This window comes from Argentina silus (assembly GCF_951799395.1).
Source record: "Argentina silus genome assembly, chromosome: X".
Taxonomy (NCBI): Eukaryota; Metazoa; Chordata; class Actinopteri; order Argentiniformes; family Argentinidae; genus Argentina; species Argentina silus.
The window spans coordinates 13,885,084-13,902,583 of record NC_139653.1 but is presented as its reverse complement, the minus strand read 5'-3'; the positions used below and the strand labels follow the sequence as shown (position 1 = coordinate 13,902,583).

General features: G+C 42.9%; 2 protein-coding genes across 2 annotated transcripts in view; one reads left to right on the top strand and one right to left on the bottom strand.

The window, feature by feature from the left end:
- wdfy4 (WDFY family member 4) overlaps positions 1-17,500 on the top strand; it is a 48,289-nt gene that overhangs the window by 24,410 nt on the left and 6,379 nt on the right. Inside the window, exons 42-57 of the mRNA XM_083694588.1 lie at positions 1,357-1,434; positions 1,550-1,741; positions 1,860-1,941; positions 2,063-2,295; positions 4,116-4,264; positions 4,442-4,562; positions 4,842-4,927; positions 6,365-6,427; positions 10,256-10,298; positions 10,440-10,559; positions 10,716-10,833; positions 11,026-11,135; positions 12,260-12,410; positions 14,257-14,348; positions 15,608-15,823; positions 16,059-16,179. Of these exons, the coding sequence (XP_083550714.1) occupies positions 1,357-1,434; positions 1,550-1,741; positions 1,860-1,941; positions 2,063-2,295; positions 4,116-4,264; positions 4,442-4,562; positions 4,842-4,927; positions 6,365-6,427; positions 10,256-10,298; positions 10,440-10,559; positions 10,716-10,833; positions 11,026-11,135; positions 12,260-12,410; positions 14,257-14,348; positions 15,608-15,823; positions 16,059-16,179 (1,975 nt within the window). The remainder of the gene's footprint in view (positions 1-1,356; positions 1,435-1,549; positions 1,742-1,859; positions 1,942-2,062; positions 2,296-4,115; positions 4,265-4,441; positions 4,563-4,841; positions 4,928-6,364; positions 6,428-10,255; positions 10,299-10,439; positions 10,560-10,715; positions 10,834-11,025; positions 11,136-12,259; positions 12,411-14,256; positions 14,349-15,607; positions 15,824-16,058; positions 16,180-17,500) is intronic.
- On the bottom strand, positions 6,850-7,629 carry lrrc18a (leucine rich repeat containing 18a; the record flags this gene model as incomplete). Its single annotated transcript, XM_083696004.1, has 1 exon — positions 6,850-7,629. Exon 1 carries the CDS (start codon positions 7,624-7,626, stop codon positions 6,850-6,852), a length of 777 nt encoding a protein of 258 aa, XP_083552130.1. The 5' UTR covers positions 7,627-7,629.

The window sequence follows — 17,500 nt, the reverse complement described above, 5'->3', positions numbered from 1 at the left end:
GGGGAAGAGATGAGTTATGTATTTAATGCAGCGTTTAAAAAGCCAATGAGGTTCCTATCTGCTAAATGGGGTAATTAATGCTATATATTACTTATGTTTGTCCAAAACGAAGGAATGAAATTAGGAGATGGTGACGCCGAATCGCTGTTTATCTGTCAAAATACGGCTTTATTTTGTCAACTTTATTACTCCCTCTCTTCTCTCTGTGTAATATTTCTGTAATCTTTCCTCAAATTATTCTTCTATTTGTACACAGCTTCCTTCCTTAACTTCTCATTTGGATAGTCAGTCAATTGTTAGTGTGAGAAACGTTTGACAAAACAGTTGTTTTTAAATCTCCACAAACTTCACTGTTGGAATTACATAGAATACCAGATTTTTGTGTGTGTCTGGACTCTTCGTTTTTAATGAGGTTGTTAACCCACTAAGTAAACAAAACCTGGGTATCTAGCCTGAACTCCGTTTGTATCCCCAACTCAGAAGGAACCAGAGGAAGATAGTTGCCTTCATACTGTGGACCCTCTGTCTTTATGGTGCCATTATGAACATTCATGGTACTCTGTACGATTGAACTACTTGGTAGATCAGGTTTAATTCTTTTTTTAATTTCAAGAGGTTTCTGTTCTTGCACAATGTATTTATATATTTTTTTTAAGAAATATGATGCTTATTATCAAACAGAAATGGAGTCAGCCATGCACATCCATGACTGTCATGTTCATTCAGTCTGTAATAATACGTCTACATAACAGAATGAAATGTGCTTCTTGGGTGTCAGTCTTTATGATGGACACATGTTGTTTCACTACTCTCTCCTTGAGAACTCTACTGTGATGATTGACTTAATGATGCTGTGAATCTTGAGAATGTGAGCCTTGTGTGTCGTCCTGCAGGGTAACACACACACACACACACACACACACACACACACACACACACACACACACACACACACACACACAGGCGTCCTGCAGGGTAACACACACACACACACACACACACACACACACACACACACACACACACACACACACACACACACACACACACACACACACAGGCGCCCTGCCCATAGCCACAGCGCACCACTGAGATATTAACGTTTAGGTTAATTAGATCACACCCACAAACAATTACATTTTCAGACAGGGTTATTGTAAGACTGTAGCCACTAGCTTATTTTGCCCAGTGAATGTAATTTAGATGAGGTGTAATTGTGTGAGTGTGTGGTAATTGCGTGATGAAACAAACAATAGCAATATGAATATGCCACGCGACTGGGGGAGACCAGGCTTTCAGGTGACTCTTGCCTTGAGAACCTTTGTCAACTGTTTCTCTCTCCCTGTGTTTCTGTAGGACTTCCTGTCCTGCATGGAGGCCCATAGACAGAGAGGCCATGAGATGTTTGAGAGCCTGAGGAGGAACCACACACAGGTTGGAAACAAATGAATGGGCAACCTTTAGTAAGTTAGAGAGAGAGAAAAAAAGCCTTCTTACAGTACAGTATTGTACATTCCTTTTGTGTCCCGCCTCTCCTCCTGTCCCCCAGCTACGTGCCAGTGAATGGGAATGTGTTGGAAGTCAGTGGTTGCATGTAGAGGAGGAGCTGCTGAGGGAGAGGGGGATGTTTGGCCCTGGGCCTGGGGTGCTGCTGACCAAGGGCTGGGTGCAGGACGCAGCCAAGGGTCCCAACAGTACCAGACCCCGCGTCCGCAGGAGAGCACTACAAAGATCCAAATGGGTACCAACCCTAATGCTACCTTACCCTTTAACCCTAGTCTCTCGTTCCTCATCTCTCGTTCTTTCTCTCTTTGTCAATGTGTAACCTTTAGCCTCAACTCTCCCCCATTGTTGTGTAGTTGCCAGCAGCCTTCGGCCTGGGTGTGAGGGGTGCTGCACCCGAGGAGAGCAGGAGCAGGGGGGGGACAGAACTTGATTCAGGTAAGGGCTCAAACTGTGACATCCACAAAAATCTGGTCTACAGTTAAAAAACAAACATACAGTGAGTGTTCTTGAGTGAGTGTTTGTGTGCCGTTCAGCAAAGTTTTGTTCTGTGTTCCAGAGCCCAGGATCCTGTGTGAGGCTAGTAGAGAGGCAACAGAGGAGGAGGAGGAGGAGGAGGAGGAGGAGGGGGGAGGGATGGACTGTGATCATCTGACTTTCTTCCCTGTCCTTAGTGAGACTACTGCTCTCACAGAAACCTCCCCTGAGCCCTGCACCCCTGAACCCTGCTCAAACACACACACCTGCCATGACACACATATCATACTAGAGGAGCTGGAACCTGGGGAGGAGGTGAGTTCGTGCGTGTGCATGTGTGCATGTGTGCATGTGTGTACACGCGGTAGAACATGAAGCAGTGCCCTCACACTTACAGTACAAACTGAACTTGAGTTCCTCACATCCACCATACCAGACGGTGTTATTACTATGACATCATTGAGACATATCTGACCCAGAGACTCGACAATGGGATTCCAATACCCCAGTGATGCTGTCAGGATCTCATCTTTAATCATTAGTGTAATGGTTGACAGTGACAGTGAAGTTCTGCACCTTTGCTCTTCTAGCAACAGGCCTCTCTCTGTTAGGCAGGGAGAAACAGGTTGACAGGGATTTTCGCAGTTCCTGCAACCAGCCGCGTCTTTTAATGCTTCTGACAGAAGTATTAATAAGAACAGTAGGAGGTCATATGAGCTGTCTCATACCCATTTGGCATGCGTGTGTGTCCTGCTGTCTCATAGCTGTTTGATGTGTGTGTCCTGCTGAGCTGCCTGTGAGATAAACAGGCCTTTACATGCTCATTAGTCCGAGAGCACAGTCCTTAGTCCTCCACACACACACACACACACACACACACACACACACACACACACACACACACACACACACACACACACACACAACACAGAGGAGCACATAAGCACAGCCCCCAGACGACATCTGCACATTCTCTGTCCCTCCCTCTCCTCTGTCTCACACACACACACACACACACACACACACACACACACACACACACACACACACACGCACACACAATTAGCTGCCAGTGCCGATAGTGTAATTATGATCATAATGTGTGTAGGGAGAAATCAATGGTCTGATAATAGGCTCCCAGTCAATAAGAGACCTCCTCTCCTCTTCCCCATCGCTAGCCCTGATAACTGAGGAGAACTGAGGAAGAGAGGCAAGGAGATGAGTAGGAACAAGGTTTACCTCCACTTTAAATTAAAATCACTAGTGTCCCTGTGTGTTAGTACATACTATAGGCTGTCATGGTATTTTAGTAGATGGAAATAAATTCTCCTGTCTTGAATAAATGCACTCTCTAGGTGTCAGTAAGTATGTAGGTACTGTAGTACTGTATGAATGCCTCCATACATCATTTTCACATGTATCCCACCAGGTGTGTGTTTGTTCAGACAAGAGGCTCTGATCACTTAGCAGGTTTCCTATTGTGTGTCTGGCAGTGATTAATTTCCTTAATAATCACCAGACCCACTCCTGTGTGTGTGTGTGTGTGTGTGTGTGTGTGTGTGTGTGTGTGTGTGTGTGTGTGTGTGTGTGTGTGTGTGTGTGTGTGTGTGTGTGTGTGTGTGTGTGTGTGTGTGTGTGTGTGTGTGTGTGTGACAGGCAGGGAAGGGGTCTGATTTGATTAGTATTAATTGAGAGGGGCCTGTGGGTGCGTTGGGGCCCCATATGGTTTTGGGGTGGTGGGTCCCGGGGGTCCGGGAGAGGAGCAGACAGACACGCGGAGGGAGCCAGGTGCACACACACACACTGTGAAATGAGGGGAGACAATAGAATTAGTCACGCATTATCACAGCGCTAGCCACGACTGGGTCCAGAGCCATGTAGTATTATCCCATTAAACCAGCGTCTGGGCTCCACTCTGATGCTGAGTATGGATGGACTGCTGCCATGCCTGAAGAAATTGACCAGTCTCACTTTTCAATCAATCAACTTTGATAATGAAGTGTTTAACCGTGTTGTATTAATAATGATTAAAAAAAGTGTGATTAAAATGATCAATCAAGTCAGGCTTGTGGCTCTGATGTCTTTAAGTCTCCTGAGAGAATATGTGCTGATTTACTCTGTTCTCTGTTCTCCAGGTGAAGGCTAAGATGTGTGTGGTGCTTGTCAGTGGCCTGTCTGTAACAGAGGGGGCACTGTTGTTTGGGAAGGAGAGCCTTTATGTGTGTGAGGGCTTTACTCTTACCTCAGTAGGAGACGTTTGCTGCAGAAAACACCACCCCAGCAGGTACGTAGCCTACTCCACTTCTTGGTAGAGGACACAGTAGTACTCTTCACTCACTCACAGTCTGACACTGTTGGCTAGACACTCTAGTTATGGTAGTACTCAGTGAATGTAACACATAGTTATGGTCTACTATGTCTTCCATAGATATTGACATCCTGTACCTCTCTCTCCTCCCAGTGTGAAGGACTCCTTCATCAGCACTATGCTGAACAAAGAAAGCTCCAACCCTAACCCCAGCTGTAAACGGTGGCCCTATGAGGACATAAAGGATGCCCACTTTATGCGTTTCCTTTTAGAGGTGTGACAGTTGGTTTCCCCCCTCCCCCCTAGTTCTACCTTTGCACAAGTTCTATAAAATAATTGTATTGAAGAAAGAAAAAATAAAAAAAGCAGTGTGGCCAACATCAAAGCATATGATTGTTCTTAAATGCTGTTGATGTTATTTTATTTAGTATAGTCGGTAGAGAGACAGAGTGCACTACTCTAAGAGAATGTCAGAATGTGCTATGGGAGAATCACTGATCGAGCTGTGTTCTCATTAAGGGAAAAAAGTAAGTACCTTACTATGACTCCACAGGATAATGCTCTAGAGATCTTCATGAGGAATGGAAATTCAGCATTCCTGGTTTTCCTGAACAGGGACCATGTCTCTGCATTTAAGAGGTAAGAGATGGGAAAAGCCAGGGAGAGGCCAGGGATCCCAAGCTAAAAAAAAAAATATACTTAATTGTATTGAAAATAGATTTAAGGAGTAATTAATATGCTTAAAATATATTCATGTTTTTCTATACTTACTAAAGTTGTACTGACTTTGTACTTTTGTGTACTTACTGAAAATTATGCTTTAATTTAATTTCAAATGTGTGCTTTAGTATACTTGCAAAAAGTATACTAGAATTGAATGTACTTTAAATTATACTTTAGTATACTTACAAAAAGTATACTTGAATGTCATTGAATTTTACCTGTACTTTAGTATACTTACAAAAACTATACTTGAATGTCATGTCTGTAAATGTGTCCCTGAGTGTTAGGTCACCTGGTCCTTCAACTTTAATGCAGTTGCATCTCTAATGGGATCAATTAGAAAATCAGTTTTAGCAAGTAAACATCTTGGTTGTCTTGGGCCATGAGTAAACCATGTCAGAAACATCCTGAAAGAATCCCAATACAAAATGATGAAATTAAGTATGTTTAGAATATAATGTTAATATACTTTTAGTATATTTCATGTAATTTGCATATTACCCAGAATTATTTTCTCAAAAGTCCCTTACAGTTTGGTTGTTTTTTGGATTCAATGCTCATTTTGAGATTGGATTGTGTATTAACAGTGCTACCCTTCAGTTGTGTATACTTTAATTCCTGCTATGCCTCAATTATGTGCATTAAGCTGCTAACCATAACTGCAAATAATTAGGAGCAAGATACAGTATGCCATTCAGCCCTATGTACAAATCAGAAGCCATCAAAGGTTGAATATTAAAATGAAAAAGAACATAAATACCAATGCATTTTCTGTGTAATTTAGAATACTTTTTGAATACACAGAAATATGTTAGCGATACAATATTAACACACTTCTAATATACTTTTTGACAGTTGCTTTGAATATGAATAAGATTACATTCTAAGTGTGAAAGTATTTAAAGTGAATTAAGAGGGATCAATTTAACATATTTCATTTTTTTTTTCTTTTGAGTATACCTAATATGCTAAAAACCTACATAATTTAAAATTGTAGTATATTAAATACAACTTAAATACAATTTAAGATGGGTCATTTTAGTACCCTTTAATATACTTAAGTATATTTAAACTCAAGTATACTAGAAATGTAATACTTAAGTATACTTAAAGTATATTTAATTTACCTTGGGGAGGTTTTAGAGTTCTCTTTCTCTGAGAGCATAACAGGATTGATAGTCTTTCTCTCAATCTCCCTCTTACCCTCTCCCTCTCTCCCTCTCAATCTCCCTCTCACCCTCTCTCCCTCTCCCTCTCCCTCTCCCACTCACCCTCTCTCTCCCTCTCCCTCTCTCCCTCTCTCCCTCTCACCCTCTCTCTCCCTCACCCTCTCCCTCTCCCTCTCTCCCGCAGACTGTGCTCGCTAGTGCCATCTTTAAGAGGGAGAGGGATCGCGGAGGTCATAGCTAATGTCAGGTAAGTGTGATCAGACAGCAGGTAAATACAGAAACATTGTACTGTAAGTAGGTTATCCATGCTTCAAGAGCAACTGGGATTATTTCATTGATTTGGCTGAAAACACAGTTTGAGTCTGAAAATAGTGCAACTTCTTTTTATTCCCACATTGTCAAAAACTTACATGTATTTCGATCTGTTGAGCAATTGAAACATAACAAATAGGTCAAAGAATACATATTGTAATGTACATGCAGCTCTATGACAGGAACAGATTTCATTAGAAATGTAGCTATATGATGCCCTGTCTATGGACATTCATCATATCATGCTGCACAGCTACTGAACTATCCACAGTAGTTGATTGGCTAAGAAGAAATGTATCCATTCATGTTGGCCTTATCATTTATCTGGGCTTTGATTGGTTAATCCTCCTCCTCCTCTCACCTCCACGTCTCCTGATTGGCTTGTGCCACTGAGTTTGGCGTGATCAATCCAGAATATGGCCTGCCACTGCTCTCTCCATCTCCCCCTCCTGTCCTCCTCTGCCCCCTCTGCCGCTTCCTCTCCTCCTTGCACCTCTCCAGACAAGACCCACACAGACTGCCCTCTTTGGCCAGGTACAGAGCCTCTTCTAGGCCCGCTTTAGCCCCTATCTTCCCACTCCCGTCCCCCTGAGCATATGAGAGGGGGTTTCGTTTGGTGTTCAGCCTACTGAGGCTGGGTAGGACCCTCAAACACTCAGGCATCTGGGTGAGGAGGTTATCAAACAGGCCCAGCTCATGGAGGCTAGTCAGAGCTACCATTGATGGGGGCAGGGTGTCCAGCCGGTTCATGCCTAGATTGAGGCTCTGCAGGCGGGAAAGGGAGCCCAGCGTGGGGGGTAGACCTGTCAGCCGGTTGTTGGAAAGGTTGAGATGGGACAGCGCCACCAGCTGGCCAATGGTCTCCGGTAATGCCTCAAGCTGGTTGCTATGGAGATCAAGCAAGCGGAGTGAGAGGAGATTTCCGATGTTGTCAGGGAGTTTCTGGAGCTGGTTGCGGCTGAGGTCCAGCTCGTCCAGGTCGGGCAGTTTGAGGAGGCACTTGGGGAAGGTGGCAATGCCCATATTACTGAGATTCAGCGTGCGTCGCCCATCTGATGTCACCTGCACAGCGTTCTTGGCCATCTTCAGGGTCACCGTCTTCCCCTTGGAGCTTCCCTTCTTCCCTTTAGCCATGGTGCTGTAAAATGGACACACAGAGTTAGGAATTAGCTGTGTGTGTGTGTGTGTGTGTGTGTGTGTGTGTGTGTGTGTGTGTGTGTGTGTGTGTGTGTGTGTGTGTGTGTGTGTGTGTGTGTGTGTGTGTGTGTGTGACGGATACGACTGATGTTATTTACACAGAAATACTAGGGTTCATGTCTGGCTTAGGGCGGTAGGGGGGAAAGCGTGCTCTCTGGGGAATAGGAGGTGTGTGTGTGTGTGTGTGTGTGTGTGTGTGGTGGGGGGGGGGGGGGGGGGGTGATATCTGTACTCCTGCCTGCTCACCCAGTGTTGCCCGCGGGGGTATTTAAGAGCATGGCTCTCTAATTAAGGCTAATACGGGCGAACAATAGGAGTGAGGCGACGGAGGGTAATACAGGAAAAACAAATGAGTTGAGATGCTCCCTCACGATTCAGCTGATTGAGCTGCACAGCTCTTCCAGGCTGGGAAAGTGTGTGTGTGTGTGTGTGTGTGTGTGTGTGTGTCTTCATTTGTTCGTAAGTGTGTATGCCTTTGTGCGTGTGTGTGTCTGTGTGTGAGTAGATGGAGAGTCAAATCAGGACTTTGATAAATGATGGTTAGGTGTGTGTGATGTTGATCAGGGCTGTGCTCCTCTCCCCTCCCTGTCTCAGAGAGCAGAGTGTGTGTGTCTGTGTGTTACACCCTAAGGCCCTCTCTCGCCTCATTTATCATCCTCAGGATGAGAGAGGTGATTCACCAGCGCTTGTTTCCATTACAACCTCCTATAGCAGACTATTGCATGCAATTATTACCTGCAATTATATAGCGTATAGCGGGCAAAATTTAATGATTGATTTAGTGTGGTTTTACAAAATAAGTTATTCGGTTTAGAAATTTGATAGTCTCCAGATTGCCCTCCAGTTTTTTTTATTTGTGAATGGTTTGTGACTTTCTATTAGTGTTGTAGAACTCAGGTATCTCTGAATATTTCTAGTGTTTTTGATATTGTTCAACAACATGACTCATCTCAGTCCAGGCCCAGTTTCCTCATTTGTTAGCATCGGGTCCTTATAACCTTTGGTGAGACATTTCTGTCAATGTTTATTATGTTTACTTTGATTTGTTTCTCTCTTTAAGATTATTAGACCTAGAATGACAGTTTACTATACTCCTGATGTACTTACCATGTTTTACTTTGAGTTGAGTGCAGAGGTTAAGCCAGAGGGGTCTTGTATTCAGAGTTAGAGGCACAGCATCATTAGTCATAGCTCCTGTGACCGTCCATGTCACCACTGAATCCTTCCATTTCTGTTTCAGAGAAACAGACAGTTAACTACAGAATAAATACACATCCTTTTCAATTGATACGAGATAGTCTTAGGAAAGACGTGCTCCATGTAACACTGCTCCTTTCAAAATCAGGATGTGTAATCGATTAGGCTTGGTCAGTGACCTTAGAGAATGATTACAATAGAGGTAGAAAACCTTAAACACATTTTACACAGCTCTTAAATAGTCCTGAAATGCAGAGGAAAGTCCTGTAATGTGTTTTGCGTCTCTCAACACTTCCCCCCAGCCCACACCAAGGAGGACAAGAGAAGGTTCCTCTTGTTTAATGTGGTTACTAAGCAACAGGAGTGCTTGGCGCCAGGACTTTATTGCCATGTTACAGGCCCACAGAGGGAAAAGAGATTAGAGGAGCAGTTGAATGTTCTCCTCATTCAGATTAGACATGTTTACAAAGGTGCTTCAGGAGTAGAAGTGCTATGCAATGGTGAGAAGTGTAGTTACTGGCATAGATATTAGGTTTTGAATGCGGGGAACAATTTGGTTGAAATCGGTATTTTGTATTTTGTTTGAGTAGTTTTAGCGCTTAGCAGTTTGCTTGACTTCAGCATACCTCAATTTGGCTAAATGCTTGTCATAAAATCCCTTTACAAAGGCTGGCTAAGTGATCATCATCCAACAGCTGAATTAGAAAGCAGTTAGAGAGGAAACTTCTATGGCTGGAAATATCTGGGTTCCTTTCTCATCTGAGTAGCAGAAAACTTGATCTAGCCTGACTGGCAGAGTCTGTGTATACATTTCATAACAGAAGTGTGATGTCCTCTTGGTTTTCCTGTTTTGACATTTAGTCATCACCTTTTGTGTGGACGGAAGATCCTCATTGGTCTTTCATATTTATGCACCTGTGTCATAGAAAAACAGAAAAAAGTTTATTTCCTAGAAACCTATAGATGGCACCATACACTGAGAGCTCACTACACTCACATAACAGAAACGTACTGCTCTACTGGCACGCACACACACACACACACACACACAAACACACACACCCTCCTCTCTGTCACTCACCTCTGCTCTAAACTGGAGGTAGTATACAGGTTTAGAACCCTAACAGGCATAGCATTTTAACCTCTGGTTGCTATTCAACAGACAATGAGACTTGTGTTGAGATGTTCTATGTTCTATGTGATCTGTTCTATCTCTATAGTTCTACCTCTATGACCAGTCCTCTGTGATGTCACTGACAAAGCATTAATTTATCAGATCATAGCCAATGCCTCTTCAGCCGTGAAAACAATGCTGTTGTATACAGTCGTCATATGCCTGATGTACTTTTTTTGTCTTTACTTTGTTCAGGAAGACCCCTACTGTTGAGAAGACTGCTCTTATTAAGTGGCAGGTAATGAATGCACTTTTTTTCCCCCTCCCTTCAAAGGATTGACATGAAATAAAACTGTTATTAATGTAAGTCCAGCCCACCATTTTTTAGGCCATTGTAAAGAGTCTGTTTGATGTGAGCTTTGCTCTGTGTGTTCCACAGCAAGGGGAGATGAGTAACTTTGAGTACCTGATGCATCTGAACACTCTGGCTGGAAGAACATACAATGACCTTATGCAGTACCCAGTCTTCCCCTGGGTCCTAGCTGACTACCAGTCTGAGGTGAGAACTAAGGCTCCTTCACCCTCTGTGGTGGTCGTGTAATTTTAGATTTGCATGATCTATTGGTTAGCATATTATTAATGACATACATTAGATTCACGTGAAATGTATCAATCTTCTCTTTTTCCTTTCTTTACGTTGCTCTCTGATGGATAGACCCTGGACATGTCCAATCCAGCGACATTCCGGGACTTGTCTAAGCCAATGGGAGCTCAAACAGAGAAGAGGAGAGAGATGTTCATCCAGAGATATAATGAAGTGGAGAACAGTGAAGGTGAGGTTTATGTTATCTATCTATATAATATATATGAGGTGACCTGTCTGTGAGGTGTCATTATCACACTACTCCTCTGTAATAATCATTCTTATTGGTGTGTGTGTGTGTGTGTGTGTGTGTGTGTGTGTGTGTGTGTGTGTGTGTGTGTGTATCTGTGTGTGTGTGCATCTGTGTGTGTGTGTTTTGTAGGTGACCTGGCTATGAGGTGTCATTACTGTACACACTACTCCTCTGCCATCATCGTAGCCTCGTTCCTGGTCAGGATGGAACCCTTCTCACACACGTTTCTGTCTCTGCAGGTGAGAGGTCAGAAGTTGCTTCTCTGATTGGCCAGTCACACCTGGGCTCACAGTGCTGCCTGTCGGAAGACAATAAATTGGATATAGACTTGTCTTAGCCTGTGTGCCAGTCTGTTACTTTAGCCAACTCCTTTGGGCCCCACTTGCACCCAGACTGACACCAAGGGTAGCCGTTTCTATAGTAACACTCTTCTAACCTGCTCTGCTGAGGAAAGCACCAGCCAGGTCCACCTTTTTATCCAATACAACAAACATCTTACCAGAAGGAGTAGAAAATACTACCTCTGCATTTTTTATTGAGAGTAATTGACTCATAATGTGACTTAATGAAGTGACTTCCTTATTTTGGGCTCACTGGATGCTTCATCAACTTTTTTTGTTTAAAAACAAATGAATTAAAGCCCCATTTCAATATATATGCAAATAAATGCAGTTGCATATAAAGCATGTAAAAGAATCCTATTTGGATCTCTAAAACTTCCCGATCAACTCAGGACCCATCTGATGATAATGAAAAGGCATGCATATTTGATAGTCAGCATAAAACAATAAAGATATTAGCCTTTAACTGTTGAAACTCAGTGCTTTGTGCTTCTTCAGATCCTCAGACTTGTGTGTGCAGTAATATCCATAACCTGATTTGCCTCTAACAGAGTTTACCCTGTGTATGTGTTATTTTCATTCAATGAAGATAATCATTTTACTGTAAATTACATTCCTTCTCATGAGATTTCTATCAGAGATTATAGGATTTTACCGAAAGATGAAAAGCTTCAGTCAATTGCTGGCAAATATTCGAATTGCTTCCTACGTAATACAATGAACAATATTCAATATGCTTTAGGATAATGTACCAAACAGGGACTAGTTTATTAATGTTTCTATTTCAAACTTTGATTTACAATGAGAAGACACTGCCATACTCTGCCTCTACACCTGACCTATGTCCACAAATGAAAACATTCAGTGTGACTGGGTATCATTATGACATAGTTCAGTCACTCCATATGACACTCTTACTATAGAGTATAACACACAACAGAATGCTTCACCGTACACACACAAAGTGCAGAATAAGTGACAGTGTTTCAGTGATGGAGTGGATTACCTTGTTTCTCTCTCAGGGAGGGTTTGATGTGCCAGAGCGCATGTTCCACAGTGTGAGGAAGGAGTGGGACTCTGCCTCCAGAGACAACATGAGTGATGTCAGAGAGTTGATCCCAGAGTTCTACTACCTACCTGACTTCCTGCTCAACTCCAACCACTTCCAGATGGGTCAGTCACGCCCCGCCCTGTTTACAGACACACATCTGATTATGTACACTATACTACACACACTACACTACACTACACTACACTACACTACACTACACTACACTACACTACACTACACTACACACACTACACACACTACACTACACTACACTACACTACACACACTACACTACACTACACTACACTACACTACACTACACTACACTACACTACACACACTACACTATACTACACACACTACACTACACTACACACACTACACTACACTACACTACACTACACTACACTACACTACACTACACTACACTACACTACACACACTACACACACTACACTACACTACACTACACTACACACACTACACTACACTACACTACACTACACTACACTACACTACACTACACTACACACACTACACTATACTACACACACTACACTACACTACACACACTACACTACACTACACTACACTACACTACACTACACTACACTACACTACACACACTACACACACTACACTATACTACACACACTACACTACACTACACTACACTACACTACACTACACTACACTACACTACACTACACTACACACACTACACACACTACACTACACTACACTACACACACTACACTACACTACACTACACTACACTACACTACACTACACTACACACACTACACTATACTACACACACTACACTACACTACACACACTACACTACACTACACTACACTACACTACACTACACTACACTACACTACACACACTACACTATACTACACACACTACACTACACTACACTATACTACACACACTACACTACACTACACTACACTACACTACACTACACTACACTACACTACACACACTACACTACACTACACTACACTACACTACACTACACTACACACACTACACTATACTACACACACTACACTACACTACACTATACTACACACACTACACTACACTACACTACACTACACTACACTACACTACACTACACTACACACACTACACTACACTACACTACACTACACTACACTACACTACACACACTACACTATACTACACTACACTACACTACACTACACTACACTACACACACTACACTACACTACACTACACTACACTACACTACACACACTACACTATACTACACACACTACACTACACTACACTACACTACACTACACTACACTACACACACTACACTACACTACACTACACTACACTACACTATACTACACACACTACACTACACTACACTACACTACACTACACTACACTACACACACTACACTACACTACACTACACTACACTACACTACACTACACTACACACACTACACTATACTACACACACTACACTACACTACACTACACTACACTACACTACACTACACTACACTACACACACTACACTACACTACACTACACTACACTACACTATACTACACACACTACACTACACTACACTACACTATACTACACACACTACACTACACTACACACACTACACTACACTACACTACACTATACTACACACACTACACTACACTACACTACACTACACTACACACACTACACTACACTACACTACACTACACTATACTACACACACTACACTACACTACACTACACTACACTACACTACACTATACTACACACACTACACTACACTACACTACACTACACTATACTACACACACTACACTACACTACACTACACTACACTACACTACACTACACTACACTACACTATACTACACACACTACACTACACTACACTACACTAACACTGTGTGTTGTGTGTATGTGACTGTGTATCCCTCTCAATAGGCTGTATGCAGGACGGGACGACTCTGGGAGATGTAGTGTTGCCTCCATGGGCAAAGGGTGACCCTCAGGAATTCATCAGGGTTCACAGAGAGGTCAGTGACCTTTGACCCCACCTAGCTTTAGCCTTGCTAACATAACATGGTGGCCTCCCGCTTTTCAGTCTGAGACACTCAACACAGAGTTGGGCGAAAAGAGATCCTATCCTCTCCTCATCACTTTTCCTCTTATAAGAGAATTCCCCTATTCTCTGGCCTGTGTATTTAATCAGTCTTAGAAAAAAAGTTGTATTCACAGTAAGAATACAGTACAGTAAGCATTCATGTCATCCCATTGAGCTGTGCTCAGGATCTAACCCTAAAGAGTTAACTCTTCCTGCCTCAGGCTGTCCTGTGTTTCTCCACAGATAATAAGCCCTTGTTTTCCTCATAAGGAAGGATATAACTGTGTTTAAGGCCTCTGTCATTACTGGATAACAGGCCTATTCAACGCCATTCACACAACAGGGACAATCTACACTATCTCTTAACTCCATTATTACTGCCTGCTGCTTTTATTGGGGTGAATGCTTTCTCTTTTTCCAACCCCCCCCCCCTTTCTCTCTCTCGCTCTCTCCACCCCCCCTCTCTCTCTCTCTCCACCCCCCCTCTCTGTTTCTCTCTCTCTCTCTCTCTCTCTCTCTCTCTCTCTCTCTCTCTCTCTCTCTCTTCCCCCATGCCATCTGGCATGTATGGCGTTTATCAGTCTATAATCTACTGAGCCACTCTCATATCGCCTCCAATTCCCACAAAATTAGCTATTTTAGAGGCTTGTTTTTTTCATATGCAAATGAACTCAGGACAATATGGTCCAGTTAGGAGACTAAGATCTCTTGTTTTATGTTGCTGTTATCTGGTTTATAGAGACTGCTGGTCATAATGCCCACTTTTCCCTCATTTACTGCTCCAAACAAATATGTGGCTAATTCAACCCAAATGATTCTGTAATTCAACCATGAGGATAAACTCATAACAGAGCTACATAACATTCTTCTGCTCCTCACTTTTCTATTGACTTTTGGAGGAAATGGAACCTAGATAATCTGATACTGGTACTGGACTCTCAAATTAGTTTTTGTGTGTTTCTTTACTCTCCCTTATGGGAAATATTACAGGATGTGAGTGTTACAGTAGACCCCTCTCCAGCTGTGGTAACAGTTTGAGCGACAGTCAATGTACTGTCCTAATAATGATGAGGATAGTCAGGACCATTAGTACGTTTCCAGTGTGCAAACCTTAAGGCAGTCATAGTATGCAAATTGAACCAAGTGGTCTGGCCCCCATATCTAACTCTCTGAGTGTGCTGTGTCCCCCAGGCTCTGGAGAGTCACTATGTGAGCTCCCACCTCCACTTGTGGATAGACATGATCTTTGGCCACCGCCAGCAGGGTCCTGCTGCTGTAGAGAGCCTGAACACCTTCCATCCTTTCTTCTACGCCCAGAGACACAGAAGGGGGCAGGCCCTCGCTGACCCCCTCATCAAGAGCACCATCCTGGGATACGTCAGCAACTTTGGCCAGGTCCCCAAACAGGTAGGACCAGGAAGGAGTGACAGATGTGAAAGGGGATAGAGGTTATTCTGCTGTGTAAAGCAGTGCTACAGAGAGAAGAGTGAGAGGCCAGAGCTTATTGATCTGACAGACCTTATTCATGATGGTTCTTAATAGCGGCTTAGAAGTCTAAGCTTAGGTAAAGGATGTGTCCTCATCTGTTGAACTTGTTTTCCTGTTGAATATTCACTTCCATTAATGACCTCTGACCCCCCAGCTCTTCATCAAGCCCCACCCTCCTCGTAGCGGGTCAAAGAAGGAGTGGTCATCACCCCCCAACCCCATGCCCTTCTTTTTCAGATTCGACAAGCTCAAGCCCTCCGTCCAGCCATTTAAAGGTACTGAGAGAAAACTCAAAACTCAAACCATACTCAAACATGCCTTTCAAGGTAGAGAAAGAGAGTAACTTAAAGCTACTACAACGTGGACCACAACAGTTCCACAAAGCCCTCTCCAACCACATAAGCCCACACAAATATTGCAAAAACGCTCCCCAAACTCAGGAACTCAACGTTAACTCAACCCAAACAGCAGAGTCAGTGCTGTGTAAGAAAGAACAAGAACTGCATTAAATCAATCTTTGTCACTTTATTATTTCATACCATTTCATACGGTTCCTCCATTATTTTGTTTTACACCTTTTCTCAATTATTTTATATACAAGATGGGGCCAGCTCCACTGGGAGCAATAGGACGAGGCTGGCTAGACGAGCACAGACTCATTTAGACCAGCGGAGGGACAGACACAGGTAGTGTGTTTCTATCTGCTAGACCTACAGTATGGAGATGACTCTGCCACTGAAGCATATTTAATAATCTGAATATCCCTAAAGGCCCTCTCAGGGAGATGAGATGAATATTTCTGCTCTCAGAGTGGAATTCCTGCAGCATATTACATTTCTTATTGCATTTCAGAGTGTCATCTGATCAATAAGCAGATAGAGATGAATAGGAGCAGGGATATTAAGGCTAATGCAGACACGTCTCGCAGGCTGAGGCTTTCTGGGGATTTGAGCGGTAACGCTGGCGATAGGAAATAACGATTTTTCCCTGTTCTTGCCTGAGTAGGTCAATTACAGGTGCAATTACAGGTAAACACACCTTTACAGACCAGGGGATACATGACACCCTCAGGGCACAGCCTCAGTGGAGGGGCTGCAGGGTAGATCGGGAGGAGCTTAATTGCATAGTTTTATATGATCCACTTAATGAAATTCAGCAGAAGTTTACTGAGCTTCATGTACAGTGCCGAACCCTTTATTAAATGTATTTGAAGTAGGTACAGTATTATTATTTGCCTTTATTCAACCAGATAATGTGTGGCAAGTACAGTACAGTACAGTACAGTACAGTACAGTACAATACAGACAGTACAGAAAGTACAGTACAGACAATACAGTACAGTACAGTACAGTACAGTACAGACAGTACAGACAGTACAGTACAGACAGTACAGACAGTACAGTACAGACAATACAGTACAGTACAGTACAGTACAGACAGTACAGACAGTACAGTACAGACAATACAGTACAGTACAGTACAGTACAGTACAGTACAGTATAGTACAGTACAGTACAGTACAGTATTAATCTTAGTCTCTCTTTGACTGGCGGTCAGTTCTCTACTATACTTTGTGTAGTTGTGCTGTAATCATAT